Raw genomic sequence first — 21,528 nt, 5'->3', positions numbered from 1 at the left:
CAGTCATGACCCAAACCAGTACCATAGGGTCACTGATGGAACAAAGGAAGAGAGGACCTCATGGCACCAAGCTCAGTTATCTTGGGCCATATGCACAGAGTTTCTAGGGTTCCATTATCTACAAACACATCCAGATGCTACGTGGGAAAATCACGCTCCAATACCATAGCCCCAAATGTTTACAAATATTGGAAGATATAGAGGTCAAGGGTAAGTTGGAGAAAGTGGGACTTGGCAGAATGGCCGAAATCCTCCTTCGTACCATCAACACCAATTTATGTGCGAAGTACCTCAAGTCATATGACAAAGCCACCAAGTGGGGAATGGTAACAAAGGCAGATGGCACAATAGAATAGGTCCTACTCTCATAAGAACTAATACGTGGGGCTCTGTAATTGGCACCACCAATGCAGATACATATTCACAATAGAATAGGTCCTACTCTAATAAGAACTAATATGTGGGGCTCTGTAATTGCCACCACCAATGCAGATACATATTCACAATGTTGAGAAGCTCCCCATGGAAGATATGCTCAAAAGGGTTTCCTACAAAGCAATGTCTATTATGATGCAGGTAAAGTGAGTTGACAGATATAACAAGGTCCCTCTCAATCGTGTAGCTAAAGTACATAAAGAAAAAGAGGAGGACTGGGCATGGTATATCCATTGAGAGATGGAAAACTACCTAAAATCACACCAATTAAAGGTGTGCAATCCCTACTTACTAACCAAGGTACTCAGTCATGCAATTGACCTTCCAATTCTCGAAAGCATGCTGGAAGCACACGTACATCAAGCTGCAATGCCTCTAGAGCTGCCAACCATCACTCCTAGAACAGCTGCAAGAAGGACAAGCCTCTTCAAAAGAAACAAAGGAAAAAATGCAAGAGTTGAAGAAGTGGAAGTGGAAAAAGAAGGACAAAAAGATGAGGGGCATAATACCAGCAATTTGCTGAGGAATCACAACACTTGGAAGCAGAACTAGCCAAGGGCATTACATCATATCAACAGGTGTTGAAGCAACAAGAGGCAAGGGGAATAAGCCTTTCTGATATGCCAGTAAGCATAGCTTCGGAATTAACTCTTCAAACACCCCCTCCAATCCTGGCACATATGGCATTCAGAACCTCTCCCCACTCCGCGATCATGTTCTTTCATATCCGCCAAACTTCAACAGAGATTGGTGCAGAGAAGGTCCCAGAAGAAGCTGTGCCACAAAAAGTTGTTATAACAAAAGGAATGAAGAAGCTACATCTGTACATCCAGAGACTACAGAGCAAGGCCAAGAAGCTGAAAAAAGACAGAGAGCATAAGAACCTACAAGCCCAAACAAGCGACAACGACTGGACCCAATTGGTGACACTTCTTCTTGCATAACTTAATGCCAGATTGCTTCTTGCAATAGACAATGGAGGGCCTAGACTGCTTCCTGCAATTACAATTCCGTGAAACAGAAGGTGTGGCCTCCACAAGTGCATCTATTTAGGAACAAGAGTAGAGGGTTTGGCGTTGTCACCTACTTACTACGCCAATGCTCTATGGCAAGAACACCACTCTCTGGAAGTAAGTACAGAAAGCTTTAGACCAAGTGTAAATTTTCAAGGAACAAATGACTGCAGAGACACCATCCTCAAAAGTTTGAAGGCAGCCGTAGAAGAACAAGAGGCAAGATACCAGGTGTTGGAAGGAAACAACCAAATGCTCAGCAGAACCATAGTGCAAAGGATCAAAGAAAACACAGAGCTGCAAGCGCAAGTTGAACAAGCTAAAGAACAGCTTCAAAAGGAGGTGGCAAATGCGAGAGAGAGAGAGAGAGAGAAGAAGAAGAATATACAAAGCAGCTCCACAAGGCTCATGTAATGTTCCAGGTCAAAGAAGAAGGGTTAACAAAGCAAATCGTTGCCCTCACTGAATCCGTCACTGCAGCATAACAAAAAAAGGTTAATCTTCAAGCTGAAAGGGAACATTTATACAAAGCCAATGATGCAAAAAAGATTAAAGCTTTAAATGAGGTAATCACTGCCAAATCTTTGCAAATAGATCAGATGCTGGGACTAGCCACAAACAAGTCCTTAATCATGTTAATCAGCAGCTAAGAAACAGCCAGTTATTAGCCGAAGAACAACTAAAGAGGATTGAAGATGCTAATGCAATGGAACCATCGGCAAGAAGGGCACAAGAAGCATCTACATAAAGATATGAAGAGTTGGATGCTACATGCATGGTACGTGAGGTTGCAATATCTGACCTTTTGTTAACAAAAGACTCAAGGCTACAAGACTTAGAGCACCAACCTGGCAATAAGGCAAAGGACTGAAAGAACGAAGCCTACAAATGAATTGAGACTACTTATTGAACGAGCCTTAGAGATAGGTTTGTTTCTGATAACTCCTCGCGCCCCTCCTCAAACCTTAACCTTGTTTTTTTCTACACTAACCCTCTCCCTTCTTCAATATGAGATTAACTTAACTAACAACCTCAATTTAGAAGATTTAACACTAATTCACCAAATTACAAAGAGAGATGCCGATCCAACTATCATTATGGGTATCTTTAGGGGTGACTTAGTACTAACGGATCCAGTTGATATATTTTTCTATCCCTTGCATCCAATCGTGCTTAACCTCTGTAGTTGGTGTCGGGTGTTACGACAATCTGAATCTTGGATAACAGTGTCAACAAACTCAACTTGTTTATGCGAGATGATATACCCACAACACCGGCCACCTCTACGAAGTGGTTGCACGTAGTTATCAATGGATCATTAGTCTCACAAGTGGTTAGAGGTTTATAATACACACCAACATTTAAATGTCTTAATGTCCACCCTCTATCATCCGTTTGGTATTATAAAGCTTTATCGCAATATACATAAGCATTTGGAGGCCATGATAACTAATGTGGTATATAACTTTGATAAAGTACATATAGAATATCCTAATATTACCATAGAAGATCTTACTACAGAACTCCAAGAGTTCATGAAAATTAACAAGCCCAACCACCCACTCTCTAGTTTAGGTGAGGACCAAGAAGAAACACAAGGCTCATCCATTCCTATTACCTATCCTGTGTTCTCTTCTATGGCAAGTAAATTACTACACCCCTTTCCGAGCATTACTCCTACTAACAAATCTGAGGCCAACTATATTTTCTCTCGACTACCTTCTATACCTTTAGATTTCCCCAATGACACTCTCGCCCCCTTGAGGAGATGCCAGCACCCCACTCGTCTCCACCAAGGCCGCTTCAAGAGGTACGTCCCATTCAACCAAGAGATGATATTGAGCCTTGTAGTGACAGCAATATTCTTAAGTCCTTGTCATATGTAGAATATGAAGGGATTATCAGGGCAAGCAACCCGTTACTGAAGCCAAAGCTAATGTTCAAGGTGTTTATGCAAATCACACCATTCAAACCAAACCGCAAGAGCTTGCCAAAAATGCCTATTCTGCAGTGATATCAACACAGCAACCTTATGTGCCCCATCCTCTCCATGCACCAATGCCAGATTGGGAGGAGCTCTTACCAATTGCAGGAGAAGGTACTTTATGGAAAAATGTGGCAAAGCATACAAAGCTAGCAAACCCCCAATTAGCGGACTTGTTCGAGATCAAAATTACTACATTCATAATTAGTTACTATTTCCTCGCAAGTGGCGCAAGGCACATCCTGTTCACGCAAGAGGGGATTATACTGCCATCATAACAGATGATACCAATCCCCGCATTGAGTATTTTGGTATACAGCTAGAGTGATGTATTGAATACTTGACAATTCGTGAGTATAGCCACTAGTACTAGTGGTCACCACCAACCCAAAGGGTTAATCCACTCTGTACATGCCTATTAAGCGTAGACTCACCCCACTGCAGTTCCATGATGCCAAGCAAAGGGATTCTCATGTGTGCTATAATTTCCCGCAGTTTGTACCAGTAACATTTTTACATATAGCACAACATAGGCAACAAATGCTGACCTAGATACGAGCGTCGCATCATATTCCAAACCCCGCTATCGTGGCAACAGTCATGTTTCTGAAGACATCGTTGTGCTTCTTGATCAACCAAAGGAGCAATATGATGGCTTTGATGCTGAGCAACTCCTCTTCGACATGAACACAGGGCCTAATGAGAGGGGAATGATGTTGTACTATCATCGCCTAAGGTGTCTTCCAAGAAGCTACATGCATATAACCTTTGAAGATATGGTCGACACACGGTTCCGGACATCTCACTCAGCTTTTAGAAGAACCTTAAAAAAGCTTCAGTCACACCACAACTTCTACAGGCAGCATGAGTTCAACGACCAAGTCTTTAGACCTCGGTAACAGTTTCTGCGGACATGACCTACATCTAGGGGGGGATGTTAATCCCATTTTGGATTAACAAATATGCTCCTCCATTTGAGAACATTAAAAAGTGTTATGCAAAGGCACTATAAAAGTTGTACATTGTGAGATATTGGCCACCCAAGGCCTTAGTTAGTAAGTTTTAGGCACCCAAGTGTGAATAAGGGCCAGTTGTATATAAGGTAATTTCTCATAATGGAAAGACACAATCCCTCTTTGTGCTATGAGAGCTCTTGCTTTTTCTTGTGTGTGTGTGTGTGTGTGTGTACTCTAGTGCATGTTCCTTTTCTATGCTTGTATGTGTGGAAGAGTAAGAGGTGGTTGCCTTGCATATGTGGTGTGAGCGACTTCGCGATGATAGCATGGAGGTGGTGTTCAGAGAAGTGGAGCTTTCAAAGTGAGCTTGGGAAGCCTCAAGGGACACGAGCTCAAATCATTGGTAAGCACCCAACAATTATTGTGTCTATTGCTTCTCCCATTGGTGTTTATGTGGAGTTCCTTCTTGGGAGGTATGGTAGCCCATAAGAGGGGCACAGAGCAACACTTGTGTGGGTGTTCATGGGATTAGTAATGGCTCTTTGCATAGCTACTTGGCCATCACTCAAGAGTAGATGAGGCTCTTTGCATAGCTACTTGGCCATCACTCAAGAGTAGATGAGGCTCTTAAAAGCCTTGCCAAGGATACATAGATATGTGGATTTCTTGCTCCTCATATTTTTTTTTATGTTCTTTAACTTTCTTAATGATATGGTTTTTATTAGTTACTTATTAATGAATGGATTAACGTAAATACTATTTAGACTAATAATTTTGGTTAAAATATTTCTAACCAAGAATGGGAACATATTCAAACTTCTCCTGCTAAAATAAGGAGTTGAGATTTGTTTATCAATTAGTTTCCAAAGTTTTTGGAGTACTTGAATTCACTATCGCTAGAAGAAGACTATTTTGATTTTGTGTTTGGACTCTAGCCCACGTAGTGTAGCTCCAAAGTGCGACCACTGGCATATATTATAATCTTAACAAAAGGGATTATCCTTACATATGAGATATAAGCTACATATAAGGATGAAGCAAGCGTTCAGAAGATAATGGGAAAAGCATGTATCCTACAATATTCAGACCTTTGTCTCATTTTAGACAAGACATTAGACCAAAATGTGTCCCCGTTATGGTCTAAGCCCAAATCTAGACTTTCATACATTCATCTAGACTTTCATATATTCATGTATATCCTGAGAACGAGGCCATAAAGAAAATAATTAACGCCCTCTTCCCTTTATAAAGAAAATGATAGCACCCTCTCTTTATACCTGATTCATTTCATATTTAGATTCATAATAATAATCAATACCAATTGTGAATTTATCAAGTCTTTGCTCTCTCATCAAGGACCACAATGGAAGGGCCTATTTCTTGAAATTGTAAACTTTGGGAGACAAAGTATGGATGAAGAAGCATTTGAAATTGTATTGTTATCGATTAGTTGCTTCATTGAGACCCATGGGGATCAACAGATGCTAAAACGTAGAATTGTTGCTTTGTTTTGTTAATTTATCCTCACCAATCATTTTTCATCAGGTGTATAAGTTCTTATCATTGATTGCAAGGTTGAAATGTGGGAGTGAAATGGTTCAAGGGTACCGATCTCTCACTTAGGTGGTTATAGAATGAGCTCAAGCACACTCACTTTCTCATCTTTCTTTCTTGTTGTTAAGAGGGTCGCTAGCTATGGGGCTTTTGTTAGGATGGAGCACTGGTCGATGTCTGCTTTAGTATTTCGTGAAGAGGACGTGAAGAGGAGGTGGCTATGTCATAGGCGTCATGTAGACTCTTATGAGTGCTTCTAGGTTTACCTCTTACTTCATAAACACTAGTAAACTCACCTCTATTAGTGCAGTGGGTTATGCAGACCACAAACTTTATAACACTAGTATTCTTTCAACTCTTGATATAGACTCATCTCTCTTAACTATTTCTGCAATGATGGGTCTTGTAGCTTGTAATTGTTGTGCACCCCCTTTGGTGAAATTTTCCTCGGAGTGCATGGATCGGTTGCTTTCATGTACTAGTGTGCTTGCCCTTTGAATATTGTAAATAATAAGAGAATAATGAATGTATGGGAAATGGCTTGCCACGTATCATATTTTACAATGTTCTCAAAAGTATAGGAAGAGCATGAGCCATAGACCAAGGAAACAGGCAAACATTGTCGGCGAGTAAAACCTGCCGTATAGAAGGTACAACTAACCCTTTTAAGCTTTGACATTGAGAAGGATGATTTCATGGTGACACGTTAACAAGCATTAAAATTGCACATGGTAGAACTCGAGCTTTCCTTACTTTAATCATAATACAAAATTGTTTAAGACAAAAAGGGACAGACCCTGTCTTTTTCATCATAAAATACAAGACCTATGATCAAAGCACCCAAATACAGTTGGACAAGGAAGCATAGGCGAAAACTTTTTTTTAGAAAAGTAGAACTAATATAACATTCTTTAACAGGCGCTACATGATGAGAACTTATCCCACCCCCACAATGACCATCAGCTCCTACGTAAATTGCCAGGAATTAACTTACCAACCAACTAAGAAGAGAAAATATGTCAACTACGAACACGGTTTCAGGAAAGATGCAAATTGAAGGGCACATAAACTAGACAACAAACAGAGCCAAGACCAGACAATTTTCATAGACAGATGCCCCGCATATAGTAGTGATTAATCTTTTCAGTGAAGCTAGTTCGCAAATGTATTCTACACTAGAATGTTTGATTGAAATTTTGAATGGCACAATTCCACAAGCACCAGTACTAAGGCTTACAAATGCAATAACAGATGTAAAGCAACACCATGGTAAACTAATGTCTATTGATCATTCACTCATTACAATTGCCGAAGAAATGTTGGATAAAGAATGATTCTAATTATGATGTTGCAGACAGCAAAGATTTTGAAATTTTGCCTATCTGCAACTGTGCTAACATGCTAGACTGTTTATTATACTATCACACGTGGCCGATTCAAGGTCCTTCCTCTGGTCTGATGTGCTACTACAGAAGCTTTAACTGGTTGAGTGGTTAAAGCATACATTCTCACAGCAAAAAGCTCCTTCGGAAATCCTTTTTGCAACTGACACAAGCAATGCAATATAGATCTCAAAATCCTCTCTCTCTCTCTCTCTCTCTCTCTCTCACTCTCTCTCTCTCCAGGACAACAATTCACACTTTTCACACACGAAAATGCATGTGTTCATATGCATACTATACTACACCTGGGTAACAGCACAAACATTCACCCGTACACATAAGGAAACAATTTTTTATTCCACCACAATAGAAGACTTTAGGGCCTACCAATGTTTGTTCATATAGAGGATTCCATCCTTTCTGAAATCATGAACAAAAATGTGCTACTCTCTGCTTGAACAAGTTAACAAAAAGAGCCACTCCCTCTCTCTCTCACATGCGCAGGCGCACGCGCACACGCCAGGACAAACATTATACATATGAAATACATGCATTCATATGCATCATGTACATATGTAATAGCACAAACATCCATCCATGCATACATACAAGTATACGTAAGGTATGAAGCATATAATAGGTGGAGACAAGGGGAAAAAATTTCTCCACCACCAACATTTGTTCACAAAGAATTCCATCTTCTGTGAAATCATGAACAAAGTGTGCTAGTCTCTGCTTTAACAAGTAAGACAAGAGAGCAACTCTTGCAAACACACCCTCTTGAAGACAGGAAGACAACACCCAGACACTCCTTTCTCCAAAGCATGGGTGTCACATGCACCCTTCACTTGGTTGCCACATGGACATAATAATTACATGCAAAAGAATACATATAATTAGGCACACTAAGGAGCTAGTTTTGAGGCAAATGGCATGTCATCACTATCGGCTTTTACAATTCATCTCCATGGGATTTACGAATTTTAGAAATGCTAGCAAGTGATCTAAGCTGGAATACTGACACTTAAGTGATGGTAAAAACAAGGGAGAGGTCGGTGATCAAAACAATAGAGAAAGAAAGTGAAGTGTTATGTAAAGGCGCTTGATATTGTCCAATCTTGTATGTCTCTGAAAATTGCCATGACGATCAGTGATCAAGGCATCTTGTAGCATAAGAAACCTATTTTATTGAAAATGAGTTGGTCAAATTTACGATGCATAAGTATTAAGGAACATTGTGTTGTCAGCCAAAAAATTCTCGGTCAAGGCTTGGGTAGCTCTAGGCAATCTTCCATGTGTAAACCCTGCACAGTTTTGTAACCCACTTGGGATTAATGTGTGGACAGATACTTAGCAGCTTATTAGGCCATGTACCAGACACTAGAAATCAGTAAAATCGGGTCAAATCATGTAACAGGAACGATGCAGCTGTTCCCAGCAGTTTGAGCCCTCTTTGAGTACATGCAGAAAAGGTTGGGCAGCCCATAGGACAAAGGAGTAGGACAAGAAACAACCTGGGGAGCATGCCAGGCAATGGGCAGACATCCCACAGACAGGTGTGAACACTCTTGGTCACGTCACATAATAGAAATCACTTAAAACACTTAATTTAATTGGCACAGCACAAGAAAAAGCCAAAGCACATAGCTGAAAATTAAACTTGCACAATACCACCACCGCTGGAGCCGGAACGGTCCGAAAACACCCCCCCTCCCTTTCCTTTTAATATTGATGTATGTTAAAGGGGTACTTTCTTGTACAAATTCCATGGGCTCTTCAAGCCAGATTTTCCATGAACAACATGAATGAAAACATGTTACCAAACAAGATAGTTTGTTGGTGTAGAATCTTCGTCGTGGAAGAGCAATTGCACGCAATGTAACTTGGTAGAACACAATGCTAATCAATACACTTAAATACACTAAGATTTGATGGACACATGCTCAATACAAGAAGTAATTTGCTGGATTGACAAGAGACACAGAATGAGCAGGAACAGCCGGCCCCTCCCTCAAATAAAGTATATTGATCTTGGGAGAATCAACATAGTGTCATGGGCATTTCTGACCAAATTTCCATACCAATGCATATGAATACAATATTTCAAACAAATGGTTGTCGGTGTAGACTTGCAACTCACACTACCCTCTCAAGTGCCCATGTTCCCTACCATCTGCTCTCTATTGTTCCACCAACACATGGTAGCAACAATCTGCAAGAGAGCATGTAGGACAAGAGAACACTACACAGGGTATGTGATCTTGTAATCTGGTTCCTCCCTCCTGCTACTTGCTTCCATATTTAAGCATAAAAGCTTACCAACTGCAAGTAGAGTCGATGACATCGAAAGTCTTCGCGATGGAAGTACTTGAAGTGTTGAAGTCTTCAAATTGTCGCAATTCTTCGCGACAAAAGTCTTCAAGAGGATGAAGGGAACCCTCGGCAAGCTTCCCTTGTGGTTCAACATGAGAAACGATTTTCAGCAAAAAAGACCAGAAATTACAATAAAAAAGAGAGCTATTTTGCTGAATTTCAGTCATTGGGAGTATGTAGGAGAGTGAATAGCACCCGGAAACACTCTTAGAAGCTTGGGAAACACCTTAGCAAGCTTGGAATGGGAAGGAGAAAGTGCAAAAAATATAGCCAAAAAGCCCTCGTGAAGGAGGCGCCTTCTTCTAGAGAAAGAGGGAAGAGTGAGGTGTTGAGTTGTCCACTCTAGGTGGCATGCAGGTGCTTTGTGGAGCACGCTAGAAAGGACACGTGGCTGGTTACCCCCTTTACACAAAGGGAATAAGGTCTGGGTGGTTGACATTGGGTTTTGTCCACCTCGGGATATCAGTGTGTGTGAACACCGAGCTGGTCATAATTTATAAGTGAGTTTTGGTCGCCCAAAACTTAATGAAATGTGAACACACTCACTTTTAAATTAGTGCTAACTCCTAAGGCTAGGTTTATGACCAATACTTACCACCTGTCATATGCCACATAACCATGTCAGCAGATAGTTTCACACGCACAGTTCACAGGCGGACATCCCCTTACCTGGAACTACACATTGGTCAAGCAAGTATGAAAACAGCATGCAATTTCAATTGCAAGCAAGCACATAAAGATGCTATGCAATTCAACATTGGTATGGACAATCCCCGTTCATGAGACTATACCAAAATAGACGTGCTCCAGGCAAGTCCACAAGGTACCAGACCCAATGGAACACCAATCCACCAAGCATTTCCGGGCATGTACACAGAGGCACAAGTCCCAACGGAAAGCCAAGTCCACTGTATCACATGAGTGACACCAATCCCCGACGTATACAACTGCCATGGACACCAGTCCAATGTACATACATGATGAGAAAGCACGGGAGGACCAGTTGGGTAGCCAAATGGTGACATCCCCTCCGGCTTCTAAAGAGTTGTCCGCAACTGAAAAGCATTCAAATATGTCTGAAGCACATGCAGCCCTACAGGCAATCTCTGAAGAACTCTTCACCTACCCATTTAGTATCAATGGAAAAATACTTCTTAAACTTCACAAGGTAACGTCTGACAACTTTGCCTGCACAACAAGCTTGCGTTCTTGTGATACACAATCTGCTTTGGCTGCAAGATCTCCTCAAGCTCATCCACTTCTGGTGGATCCTCAATGATCGTTTCACTAGGCTCCAGACCTACATACTTATGAAGGAGACTCACATGAAAAGCATTGTGTATGTGCCAATGACTAGTCAATGAAACCGATCCCGTCAAGTGGGAAAGACTCCATTGGACACCCACACGCTTAATAGCACAACTTTAAAACCACAAATTTGAAATGGACAACTTAATACAACTTCAAATTTAAATGAAATGAAATGGAAAGATGGACACCAGCACTGGGGCCGGAACGGGCCGACCCCCCCCCTCAATATATGATATATTTATTGGGAGTATTTAATAAATACAATGCTCCATGGGTTCCAAGAACCAGATAATGTCCATGTACATATGAAAACAGTACCAAACAAATAGGCTCGAAGTCGAATTTCGATGTAGAAGCTCGAAGCAGAATGACCACTAGTGTGGTCCAATCTCTACGGTCCTGTGCTTTCACTGAACTCCGCGGAGAGCGCCTCACTGGTGTTCCGAGACCACGCACAAACAGGCGCTCTCGTACTAACGCCTGGCTCTCCCGATCTCAGCACCTTTGGACCGTGGTTCTCCAATAGAGCTTGGACAACCCGGCACCGAACGGGTGTTGGCCGTATAGGGAGTCGGGAATCCCTTACCAGATTTAAACACAAAATACTTTACTTAAATCTAAAATTCACTTACTTGTGGATAGCTGATAGAGAACCAATACTCGTGGTATGATGAAGCCACCCATGAGATGCGAAGTCCATTTGATGAAGACTCAATCGCCTCGTGGTGAACCACCAAGGCAAGTACCACCGCAAGAAACCACAGCCGCCTGCTGTGAGAGAAGAAGCATCCACTTGCAAGGGAGGAGAGAGACCTGGCTGCTGTGTGTAGGAGCAGAATACTTGCTGCAGCCGCTTGTGGGGAGTAGAAGCTGCAGGCGAATAGGTACAGTCGCCTGTATAGGATGTGACGCAGCCGCCTGCAGGAGAGCTCACACAGCCTGCTGAGAAGGGGAACCGGTAGAGGGTACAGCCACCACAGATGGTCCAGAAGCGCAGCCTGGACAGCATACAGGTGAGGTTGCCAATAGATGGTGGGCAGCCTGTAGCATGTGCAGTCGTAGAGCAGCCAGCCGCCTGGGAAAAGCAAGCGCAGCCTGCTATGAAGAGAACGAGCACACTCACGCCTGTATGGGAGTGAAACAGTCGCCTGCAGGAGAGGTAAAAGCATGCGCCTGGTTATTCAGAAACGCAGCCAGCAGCCTGAGATGCAGTCGCCAGCTGTAGAGGTAAAAACATGCGCCTGGTTGCTGTAGGAGCAGAAGCATAGGCGACGTTTCTTGATCTTCACGTGGATGGAGTAATCGGGTGATGTCCACGCTTGAAGGAGGAGGTATTCTTTTATAAAATTAATGTGGAGTCTTCTCTAGTGAATTCCACGCATGCATGTGGGGGGACTAGTGTGGGTAGGTGACCATGCCCACCCCCACACTCACTTAAAGTGGGGCTCCCCACCTTGGCCCCTAAGTGGGTGCCCAAAGGGGGTGCCCACTTTTAAATAAATGTGAGCACCTAACCTTATAAAATAAAATGTTAGAATATGAAACATTAAAACAACATGTGCGACATACTTACCACCTATTCACATGCACCAAAACTCGTCAGAATACAGAGCAAACTTCACGACTCACTGGCAGGCGTCCCCGCTCAGTAAGTAACACGTCAAGCAGGCAAACACACAAATACATGTCATGCGAAAACAGTTTCAAACATGCAAAATATGTGTGCATGTGCAAATAGTAACATGGACATATCTCCCGTTCATGGAACAAGTACAAAATATCTGTCGGCACAAAACTGGCACGACATAAAAACATAAAAACCTGGTCTTCCTATGGAGTGACAGTCCCATAGGTAAGACACAGTTCCAGGCACGAGTCTCCCTATGGTGTGACAGTCCCATAGGCAAAACACGGCACGAATACTGGCTCTTCCATGGCGTGACAATCCCATGGGTCAAACACAGTCCAGGTCATACACGGTCTGGCTCCCGTCCATACAACACCATCCTGCTAACACACGAGTGGCACCAGTCTGGCTCCCGTCCATGTCAGCAAAATACTGGCCTCTTCACACGAGACACTGGCCTGGCCTCAAGTGAACGAGACGCAAAAACTGGAGATGGACCAAATGGTCAGCCAATTGGTGACAGTCAATGCCAATCTGAAAGCCACTTCATTGATCTTCTCGATCACTAGAAAAGACCCATAGTCCTTGGTTGCAAGCTTAGGATATGCACCCTCTTTGCCAGGCCTCTTTGCAAGTCTTGCTTTCTCAAATTTCAACAATACCCAATCATTCTCTTTAACATCCAATCGCCTTCTATGCTTGTCGGCAACCTTTTTATGTTTGTCTTGTGACCTTGCAATAGCTGTCCGCACCTGAGCAAAAGCAATATCCAAGTCTCTTACATACTCATCAACTGCAAATATCTAATCCTTTGTGCAAAGGATGGGTGGAAAAACCACCTCACTATAAATAATCTCAAACGAGACCTTTCTCATAGATGCATGCACCGTTTTGTTGTATGTAAATTCCACAAGCGGTAAATACTTCTCCCAAGAGAACTTCTGACCGCCACATAACATTTCAAGAGATCCAACGCGGCTGAATTTGCAGCCTCACTTTGCCCATCCGTTTGAGAGTGATAAGCTGATGAGAAGTCCAATTTGGTGCCCATGTTATCAAATAAGGCCCGCTAAAAGAGACTTGTAGTCCTGGGATCTCTATCCCCCACAATGGACTTCGGCATTCCATGATGCTTGAACACTCGTGCAAGATATATTTATGCTCAGCTTTGATGGTCTTTTTGACCAGCAAGAAGTGAGCTTGCTTACTAAACCTGTCCACGATTGTGCAAATTGCATCATTACCCTGTTGGGTCCATGGCAAGTCCATCATGAAGTCCATTGTAATACTTTCCCATGGTTGCGTGGGAATAGACAATGGCTGAAGCAAACCTGGTGCCTTTTGCCTATCAAATTTTACCTTTTGACAAGTGATACATGCACGTACATGTGCCTCTATGTCCTTCTGAATGGGAGAGCTAGAATTAGGGTTAGAGTTATTCATGTGTGGGAGACATACACAGAGAAGCAAGGGAGAGAGAGAGAGAGTTGTGGGGATAAGTCAACTCAAGCATTGAGTGTGTGACTCCCCTATCACACATGTATATTGCACTAGTACACATAGTGCACTTAGTATATTAAAAGTACTAAGTGTACTATGTACTATAACTTATGGGCTTGTACACACTATAAGGGTGGGCATAATGCCTTTACCCCAACAACCTCCCACTTAAAGGCAAAGTGTCCTTAAGTAAAGGAAAAGAAAAAATCAGCATGTACATGATAATATACAAGGCCATATCAAGGCTGAAATTGGCCTCATCCAATGCCCATCAAGTGTCTGCAATGAGCAAACCGCTCCGGAGGCAAACTCTTTGTCAACAGATCAGCCGGGTTGTCATCCGTATGAATCTTAACAAGCTGAATTTGCTTGTTCTCTATCACCTCTCTGATGAAGTGATACTTCACATCCACATGCTTCATCTTTGCATGAAAGACAGGGTTCTTTGCCAACTGGATGGCACTCTGACTATCACAATGCAACAATGGAATATCCCCTGTATAACCCAAATCAACCACTAACCGAGATAGCCATAGTGCCTCCTTGCAAGCCTCTGTGGCTGCAATATACTCGGCCTCTGTAGTAGATAAGGCTGTGCACTTCTGCATCCTGGATATCCATGACACAGCACCTCCTGTGAATGTAGACACATAACCAGTAGTAGACTTCCGGTTATCTGGATGACCGGCATAATCCGAATCCGTGTAACCATGCACCAATGCATCCTGTTTGCCAAAACAAATGCACATATCCTGTGTGCCCCTTCAAGTATCTCATGACACCTTTCACTGCTTCTTGCCAAGGTTGGCCATGTATCTAGAAACCACTCCCACTGCAAATGCAATGTCCGGCCTAGTAGCAACCATGGCATACATGAGACTGCCACACAAACTGAAGCATACGGAATCTTGGCCATATCAGCCCTGCCACTGTCTGACTGTGGGCTGTCCATAGCACTGAGTTTCACATATGGAGACAAAGGAGTACTAGTCTTCTTCCCCCCGTCCATATTGAACCTTTACAAAACTTTGCCGATGTATTCCTTCTGAGACAAATACAACACATGATGATTTCTGTCCCGAAGTATCCGCATACCCAAAATGTGATTTGCATCACCCAAATCCTTCATATCAAAGGTTTGATACAGCCTCTGCTTCAAGGCATCCATCTCCTTACGAGATTTCCCGACAATCAACATATCATCAACATACATGTAACGCGCGGAAGCTCTGGGTAGTCTTCTTTCAGCCCTAAACACTCTTGGAAACCTTCTGATGCGAAAACGCACCATGATGCAAAAACGCAGGTAGAGAGAGAATAGAGAGAGAGAGTGAGAAGTGCTGGAATTTCAGTATATACTATGGTACAAAAAGGTACATATCTGTACAGCCATGGGCTGCCTTCATAAAAAGGTTCCTAACCCTAAATTCTGTCCCCTATGGGACCTCTAAGTGACCCACACCCCTAGTGGGTGGAATACTTACAATGATGAGTCCTAGAGCCTTTTTATATGGGCCTTGGACAATGTAGCAGCTGGCCGACTGCTGGTCGGCCAGTTCTGAATTCATAAAATGATATTTAACTTGCCGACTTGGTCCTCCTCTTGTTCTCTATCACCTCTCTGATGAAGTGATACTTCACATCCACATGCTTCGTCTTTGCATGAAAGACAGGGTTCTTTGCCAACTGGATGGCACTCTGACTATCACAATGCAACAATGGAATATCCCCTGTATAACCCAAATCAACCACTAACCGAGATAGCCATAATGCCTCCTTGCAAGCCTCTGTGGCTGCAATATACTCGGCCTCTGTAGTAGATAAGGCTGTGCACTTCTGCATCCTGGATATCCATGACACAGCACCTCCTGTGAATGTAAACACATAACCAGTAGTAGACTTCCGGTTATCTGGATGACCGGCATAATCCGAATCCGTGTAACCATGCACCAATGCATCCTGTTTGCCAAAACAAATGCACATATCCTGTGTGCCCCTTCAAGTATCTCATGACACCTTTCACTGCTTCTTGCCAAGGTTGGCCATGTATCTAGAAACCACTCCCACTGCAAATGCAATGTCCGGCCTAGTAGCAACCATGGCATACATGAGACTGCCACACAAGCTAAAGCATACGGAATCTTGGCCATATCAGCCCTGCCACTGTCTGACTGTGGGCTGTCCATAGCACTGAGTTTCACATATGGAGACGAAGGAGTACTAGTCTTCTTCCCCCCGTCCATATTGAACCTTTACAAAACTTTGCCGATATATTCCTTCTGAGACAAATACAACACATGCTGATTTCTGTCCCGAAGTATCCGCATACCCAAAATGTGATTTGCATCACCCAAATCCTTCATATCAAAGGTTTGATGCAGCCTCTGCTTCAAGACATCCATCTCCTTACGAGATTTCCCGACAATCAACATATCATCAACATACAAGATGAGGATCAATAGACTACCATCCAAAGCTTTCTTGGTGTATAAGCAGTGATCTATGTCACTTCTCCTGAATTTCTGGGATTTCATGAATGTATCAAATTTATGATACCATTCCCTTGGTGCCTGTTTGAGCCCATAAAGACTCTTTTTCAGCTTGCATACAAGCTTCTCCTTTCCACTTACTGCATAACCCTCTGGCTGTTGCATATATATCTCCTCATGGAGATCACCGTGAAGAAAAGCAGTCTTCACATCCATCTGAATCAAGTCCAGATCATCATGCGCAACCAAAGCTAACACAGCTCTAAGTGTGGTCATTTTGACCACTGGAGAGAAGATCTCCTCAAAGTCCACACCATATTCCTGCTTGAAGCCCTTAGCCACTAACCTGGCTTTGTATCTTGGCTTTGCATCTGGTGCAACTTTGAGCCTGTGAACCCATTTGCATGGCAAAACCTTCTTGCCTGCAGACAAATGCACCAACTTCCATGTTCCATTTTTGTACAGAGAATCCATCTCTGACTTCATGGCACGCTCCCAAAGAGCTTTGTCTGCCCTCTGTAAAGCCTCCTTATAACATGAGGGCTCCCCACAGTCAGTAAGCATCAAGTAGTCAACCCCTGGAACAAACCTGTCAGGGGCTCTGGAGGGTCTTGTAGACCTCCGTACCCAATGACCATCATTTGCAGGTTGCTGTCTAGCCTGCATATCACCCATTGGTTCCATGCAATAGGGCTGAAATATCATGCCCGGTATTTCCTCCAACTGTGGCATATCCATAGGGATATCTTCTGCCATCTCTGGCTGTCCATTTGGACCATTTTCAGCACCATTTAAGGGCTGGTTTTGCTGCTGTAATGGCTGATTTACGGCCCTTGGTTGTTGTCCATGATGTCCATCATCATCAAAGATGACTCTGCTAGGCTCCTGTTGCCTTGCAGGCTCCTTACACATGCATGTTTCATCAAAAATGACATCATTGCTGTGTATAATCTTTCTATTTACGGGATCCCAAAGTCTATACCCCATTTCACCTCTGTCACCATATCCTAGGAATATGCATTTGTGAGACTTAGGATCAAGTTTGGTGCGCATTTCCCTGCGTATGTGCACGTACGCAACGCAACCAAACACTCTCAAGTGCTTGTATGACGGAGGCTTCCCTGTCCATACTTCCTCTGGCACTTTCCCACCAAGCCTCGTGTTAGGTGACCTGTTTATTAGATGAACGGCTGTCATAACAGCTTCAGCCCAAAAACCATGAGGTAACGCAGCATGTGACAACATAGAATGGACCTTCTCCTGAATGGTCCTGTTCATCCTCTCTGCTGTCCCGTTTTGTGGAGGATCATAAGGAGTAGAGAGCTCCCTCTTGATGCCTTTAGCATCACAAAAGTCCTGAAACTGTTTGTACATATACTCTCCACCATTGTCGGAATGCAAAGTCTTCAGTGTTTTGCCAGTTTGATTCTCAACAAGATCAACAGACTTCTCAAACACTGAGAATGTATCACTCTTCAAACGAAGAGGATAGACCCACACCTTACGTGTGGCATCATCAATAAAAGACACATATTTTGCCCCTCCCAAAGAAAGCTGAGGCATCTCACATACATCTTTATGCACGAGCTCTAACTGAGCATCTTTCTGCCCAAGAGCTTTCTTGTGGGGGCACTGGAGTTGCCTACCATATATACAATGCTCACAAAACTGAAAACTAGAGAACTTTAGAGAAGGCAAGTAACCCAAACGAGACAATTGCTCCATTCCCTTGACACTCATGTGTCCCAACCGGCTATGCCACATAGAAATTTCCGGCAGCTCGGTTGCATTTACATTAGCATGGTGACAAACACCTGCATGCATGAAATAAAGAGTGTCCACCTTAGAGCCTCTGGCAACAACCAGTAAGCCCTTACTAATTTTCCACTTTCCACGACCAAATGTGGTAACATAATCAGCATCATCAAGCTGTCCAGTAGAAAGCAGATTCTTCTTGATGTCAGGCACATGCCTGACATCATGGAGCATAAGCTGTGAGCCATCTGAAAACACAAGCCTCACATCACCTCTGCCAAGAATCTTGCATGCATGGTTATCACCCAAATAAACCACTCCTTCATTGCCAGCAGTATACCTGACAAACAAGTCTCTGCAACCTGTGACATGAAAGGAGGCACCTGAATCAATGATCCATGAGTGCATACCATGACCACCTGTAAGAAGTGAATGGGCATCAAGTGAAGACATAAATAGGACCTCATCCTCACTGTCACCTACATGTGACACATTGATTTCTTCAATCTTGACTCCACTTTTGCCCTTTGGCTTTACATCTTTGGCTTCATCTTTGTCTTTGTCTTTGCCCTTTCCCTTTTCCTTTTCCTTTTGATCATTTTTCCATTTATAGCATTGCTTTTTGATGTGTCCCTTCTTGCCACAATAATGGCATTCCAAGTCCTTTTTGGAGCGAGACTTGCTCCTTCCCCGTTCTTGGCTTTTTCCCCTTTGCTGGGATCTCCCACGTGCATTCATTGCATTGGACTTTCCAACAGAGTTGTTTTTCCTGTTCATCTCTTCTTGAAGAAGAGCACCCTCAACATCTGCATATGACAGCATAGCATTCGAATTGCATGTGGCTGTCCTGAATGTGTCCCAACTCTCTGGCAAAGTACATAAGAGAAAAGTGGTATTGTACTCATCGTCCATTGCCAACTTTTGATTTATAACTTGGCTGACAATACCATTAAACTCATTTAAATGGACTGCAATAGACGCCCCTTCCTTCATCTGAAGACCTATGAGTTTCTTCAACCAATACACTTTGCTTGAGGCACTTTGTTGGGCATACAAGTCCTGCAATCTCTGCCACATTCCCCGAGCTGTCTCTCTTCCCGAATGCTAAAAAGTAAAGAGTCTGACACAGACAACATGATAGTAGATCTTGCCAGCTCATCCATATCTTCCCACTCTTCAGCAGTAAGAGAAGCGGGCTTTACACCCCTTTCTTTGATAGGCTTGTGCTGCTTTTTCTGGAGCAACACATTATAGCACTGGGTTTGCCAAATATCATAGTTATGTGAGCCTTCAAGCTTCTTGATGTGAAGCAATGAAGAGCTCTCACCTGTGGTTGCCATAGCAATATGCAACCTGTCAATGCCTGACTCCCTGCAAAATGTGCAAACACTGCACCAAAAGCACACAAAGTGCTCACAGTTGTTCTCTTAAACTTTGTCTCCCACTGCGGAAGCAAGAATGCAACTTTTCTCCAACTGTAAGTGATGAAATCACCAAAATCTGGTTGCTGCAGATTTAGGACAGCACCTTAAATGTGCTCTGTTGCCCTTCCAAAGTACTGTACAGCAATACCAAGTGCTCACCAATGATGTAGCAAGCTGAAATTGAACCTTTTCCCACTCAAATCAGTGTACAGCCATGCCAAAACTTGCACAAAGCTGTGCCAAATCTGTACCAGCAGGTACAGTAGCAATAAATGCTCTCCTGGCTGTCCAAATGAGTGAAAATCAGACTTTTACAGTCCCGAACACTGCATACAACAGTCCCGAAGAGAAATTGGGCAAAAGCCCCTTGACTGCAAGCTGATTTCTGAGGATTCAAGGCATAAATGTCTTGCCTGCTGCTTTGCCAAGCTCAACAAGCATACGATCTTGAAAAGCCCCTTGATTTAAGATCAATTGCTGATCATACATGGTACATTGACGTACATGAAGGCATCCAGAGTCTTTGCGATGCTTCCCCCTCGCCACATATACATCCAATACATGAAAGCCCCTTGATTTACAGGCACATTGAGTGCTTGACAGGCATCAACACGTTGCCCAAAGCATCAAATACGAGTGCCTGCATGCAAATCAATCCAATCGGCACAAAAGCCCCTTGATTTGCACTGCAATTTGCTGCAATTTTGCCCGAATGTGCGATTTCTCACATCATTCAGCATGTATGAATGCTTAATTGCACAAATACATCAAAAGCCCCAAATTTTGACATCCAATTTCCTGCAAATTGATCCTGATTGTGACCAATGTCACCCAATTTTGCCAATTTTGCTCAAAATTGAGCAATTCGGCACCTGTACCTGCTCAATTGTTGATTGTACTTGCTCAATTGCAAATCCCAAAAAAAAAATTTGAAGCAGAATACCTTGTAATTTCTGATTTTTTGTTTTTGTTGCAGGAAAAAGAGGTTGATGAATTTGGTGCTGCTGCTGAGAAGGGTGCTGCACGTGTCGGGGAGACCTAATGGCCTGCAGCTGCATCAACCTAGGGCTTCAGCATGATGACGTGGTCTATAAGCTATGTCACGGCTCTGCACGACTTGACCGCAGCCAACATGGGCCTTGCTGCTGTGGGCAATGGGTTCTTGGGCTGCGTGTTGGGGACTGAGGTCTCTTGTCCCGGCAACGGAACCAGGAGCGGTAGTGCGAAGGAGAGCAAGACAACCCAAAAAGCTCCTGCGGGGGCTGATGAAGCGGCAGTGCGAAGGAGAGCAAGCTGTTGTGTTTCTACGAGCGCTGCCCAGAAGCCCGTTGAATGTGCTGTTGATGACGGGCGCCGGGAGTTGTGCGCGCTGGCCTCCGACTTCGCCTAGGAGCCAGCCGACGACTTCGCATAGTAGCCTTCGCCGTGTAGCGCTACACGCTTCCCAACGGGGTCCACCTAAAGGCCTTCGCATATCAGCCCGAGCTTCTTCTTCGTCCCAGATTTGCCACCACAGCCTCTGCGCCTGGTGTATTGACGTCCACCTCCTAGGACTCAACTCGTCTAACGCCAGCAACAGTTCTACACACGCAGCACTGCTGCCGTGTGTTTGGATGGCGACCAGCAGAGAAATTCGAAGGCTGTGTGAAACGAAATCTACTTCAACAGCAGAGAGATTCGAAGGCTGTGCTCAGCAGGTCTATTCAGTTCTGTTTGCCTCAGCTC

The 21,528-nt window shown here is 43.5% G+C and overlaps 1 protein-coding gene and 1 long non-coding RNA gene across 3 annotated transcripts in view; both read right to left on the bottom strand.

Moving 5' to 3' along the window:
- Window positions 1-7,196: 7,196 nt before the first annotated feature.
- The window catches only part of LOC147613758 (alpha amino-terminal protein methyltransferase), a 28,593-nt gene continuing 14,261 nt past the window's right edge, over window positions 7,197-21,528 (bottom strand). Inside the window, exon 8 of one of the 2 annotated variants that reach the window (XM_086781732.1) lies at window positions 7,197-7,487. In XM_086781732.1, coding sequence (XP_086637858.1) covers window positions 7,356-7,487 — 132 coding nt within the window. In that variant the 3' untranslated portion in view covers window positions 7,197-7,355. Of the gene's footprint in view, window positions 7,488-8,036; window positions 8,629-21,528 lie in introns of those variants that run through there. The other variant, XM_086781733.1, reaches the window with a different exon arrangement.
- On the bottom strand, window positions 9,272-10,781 carry LOC147613759 (uncharacterized). Its single transcript, XR_015263263.1, has 2 exons — window positions 9,644-10,781; window positions 9,272-9,566 (listed from the first exon to the last, which is right to left on the bottom strand). It is a non-coding gene; the product is annotated as an uncharacterized LOC147613759 (long non-coding RNA).

Source organism: Cibotium barometz, chromosome 43 (genome assembly GCF_041138505.1).
Source record: "Cibotium barometz isolate CiBa-2024 chromosome 43, ASM4113850v1, whole genome shotgun sequence".
NCBI classification, from domain to species: Eukaryota; Viridiplantae; Streptophyta; class Polypodiopsida; order Cyatheales; family Cibotiaceae; genus Cibotium; species Cibotium barometz.
Note: the sequence above shows the minus strand (reverse complement) of the source record. Positions and strands in the feature narration are given on the sequence as shown.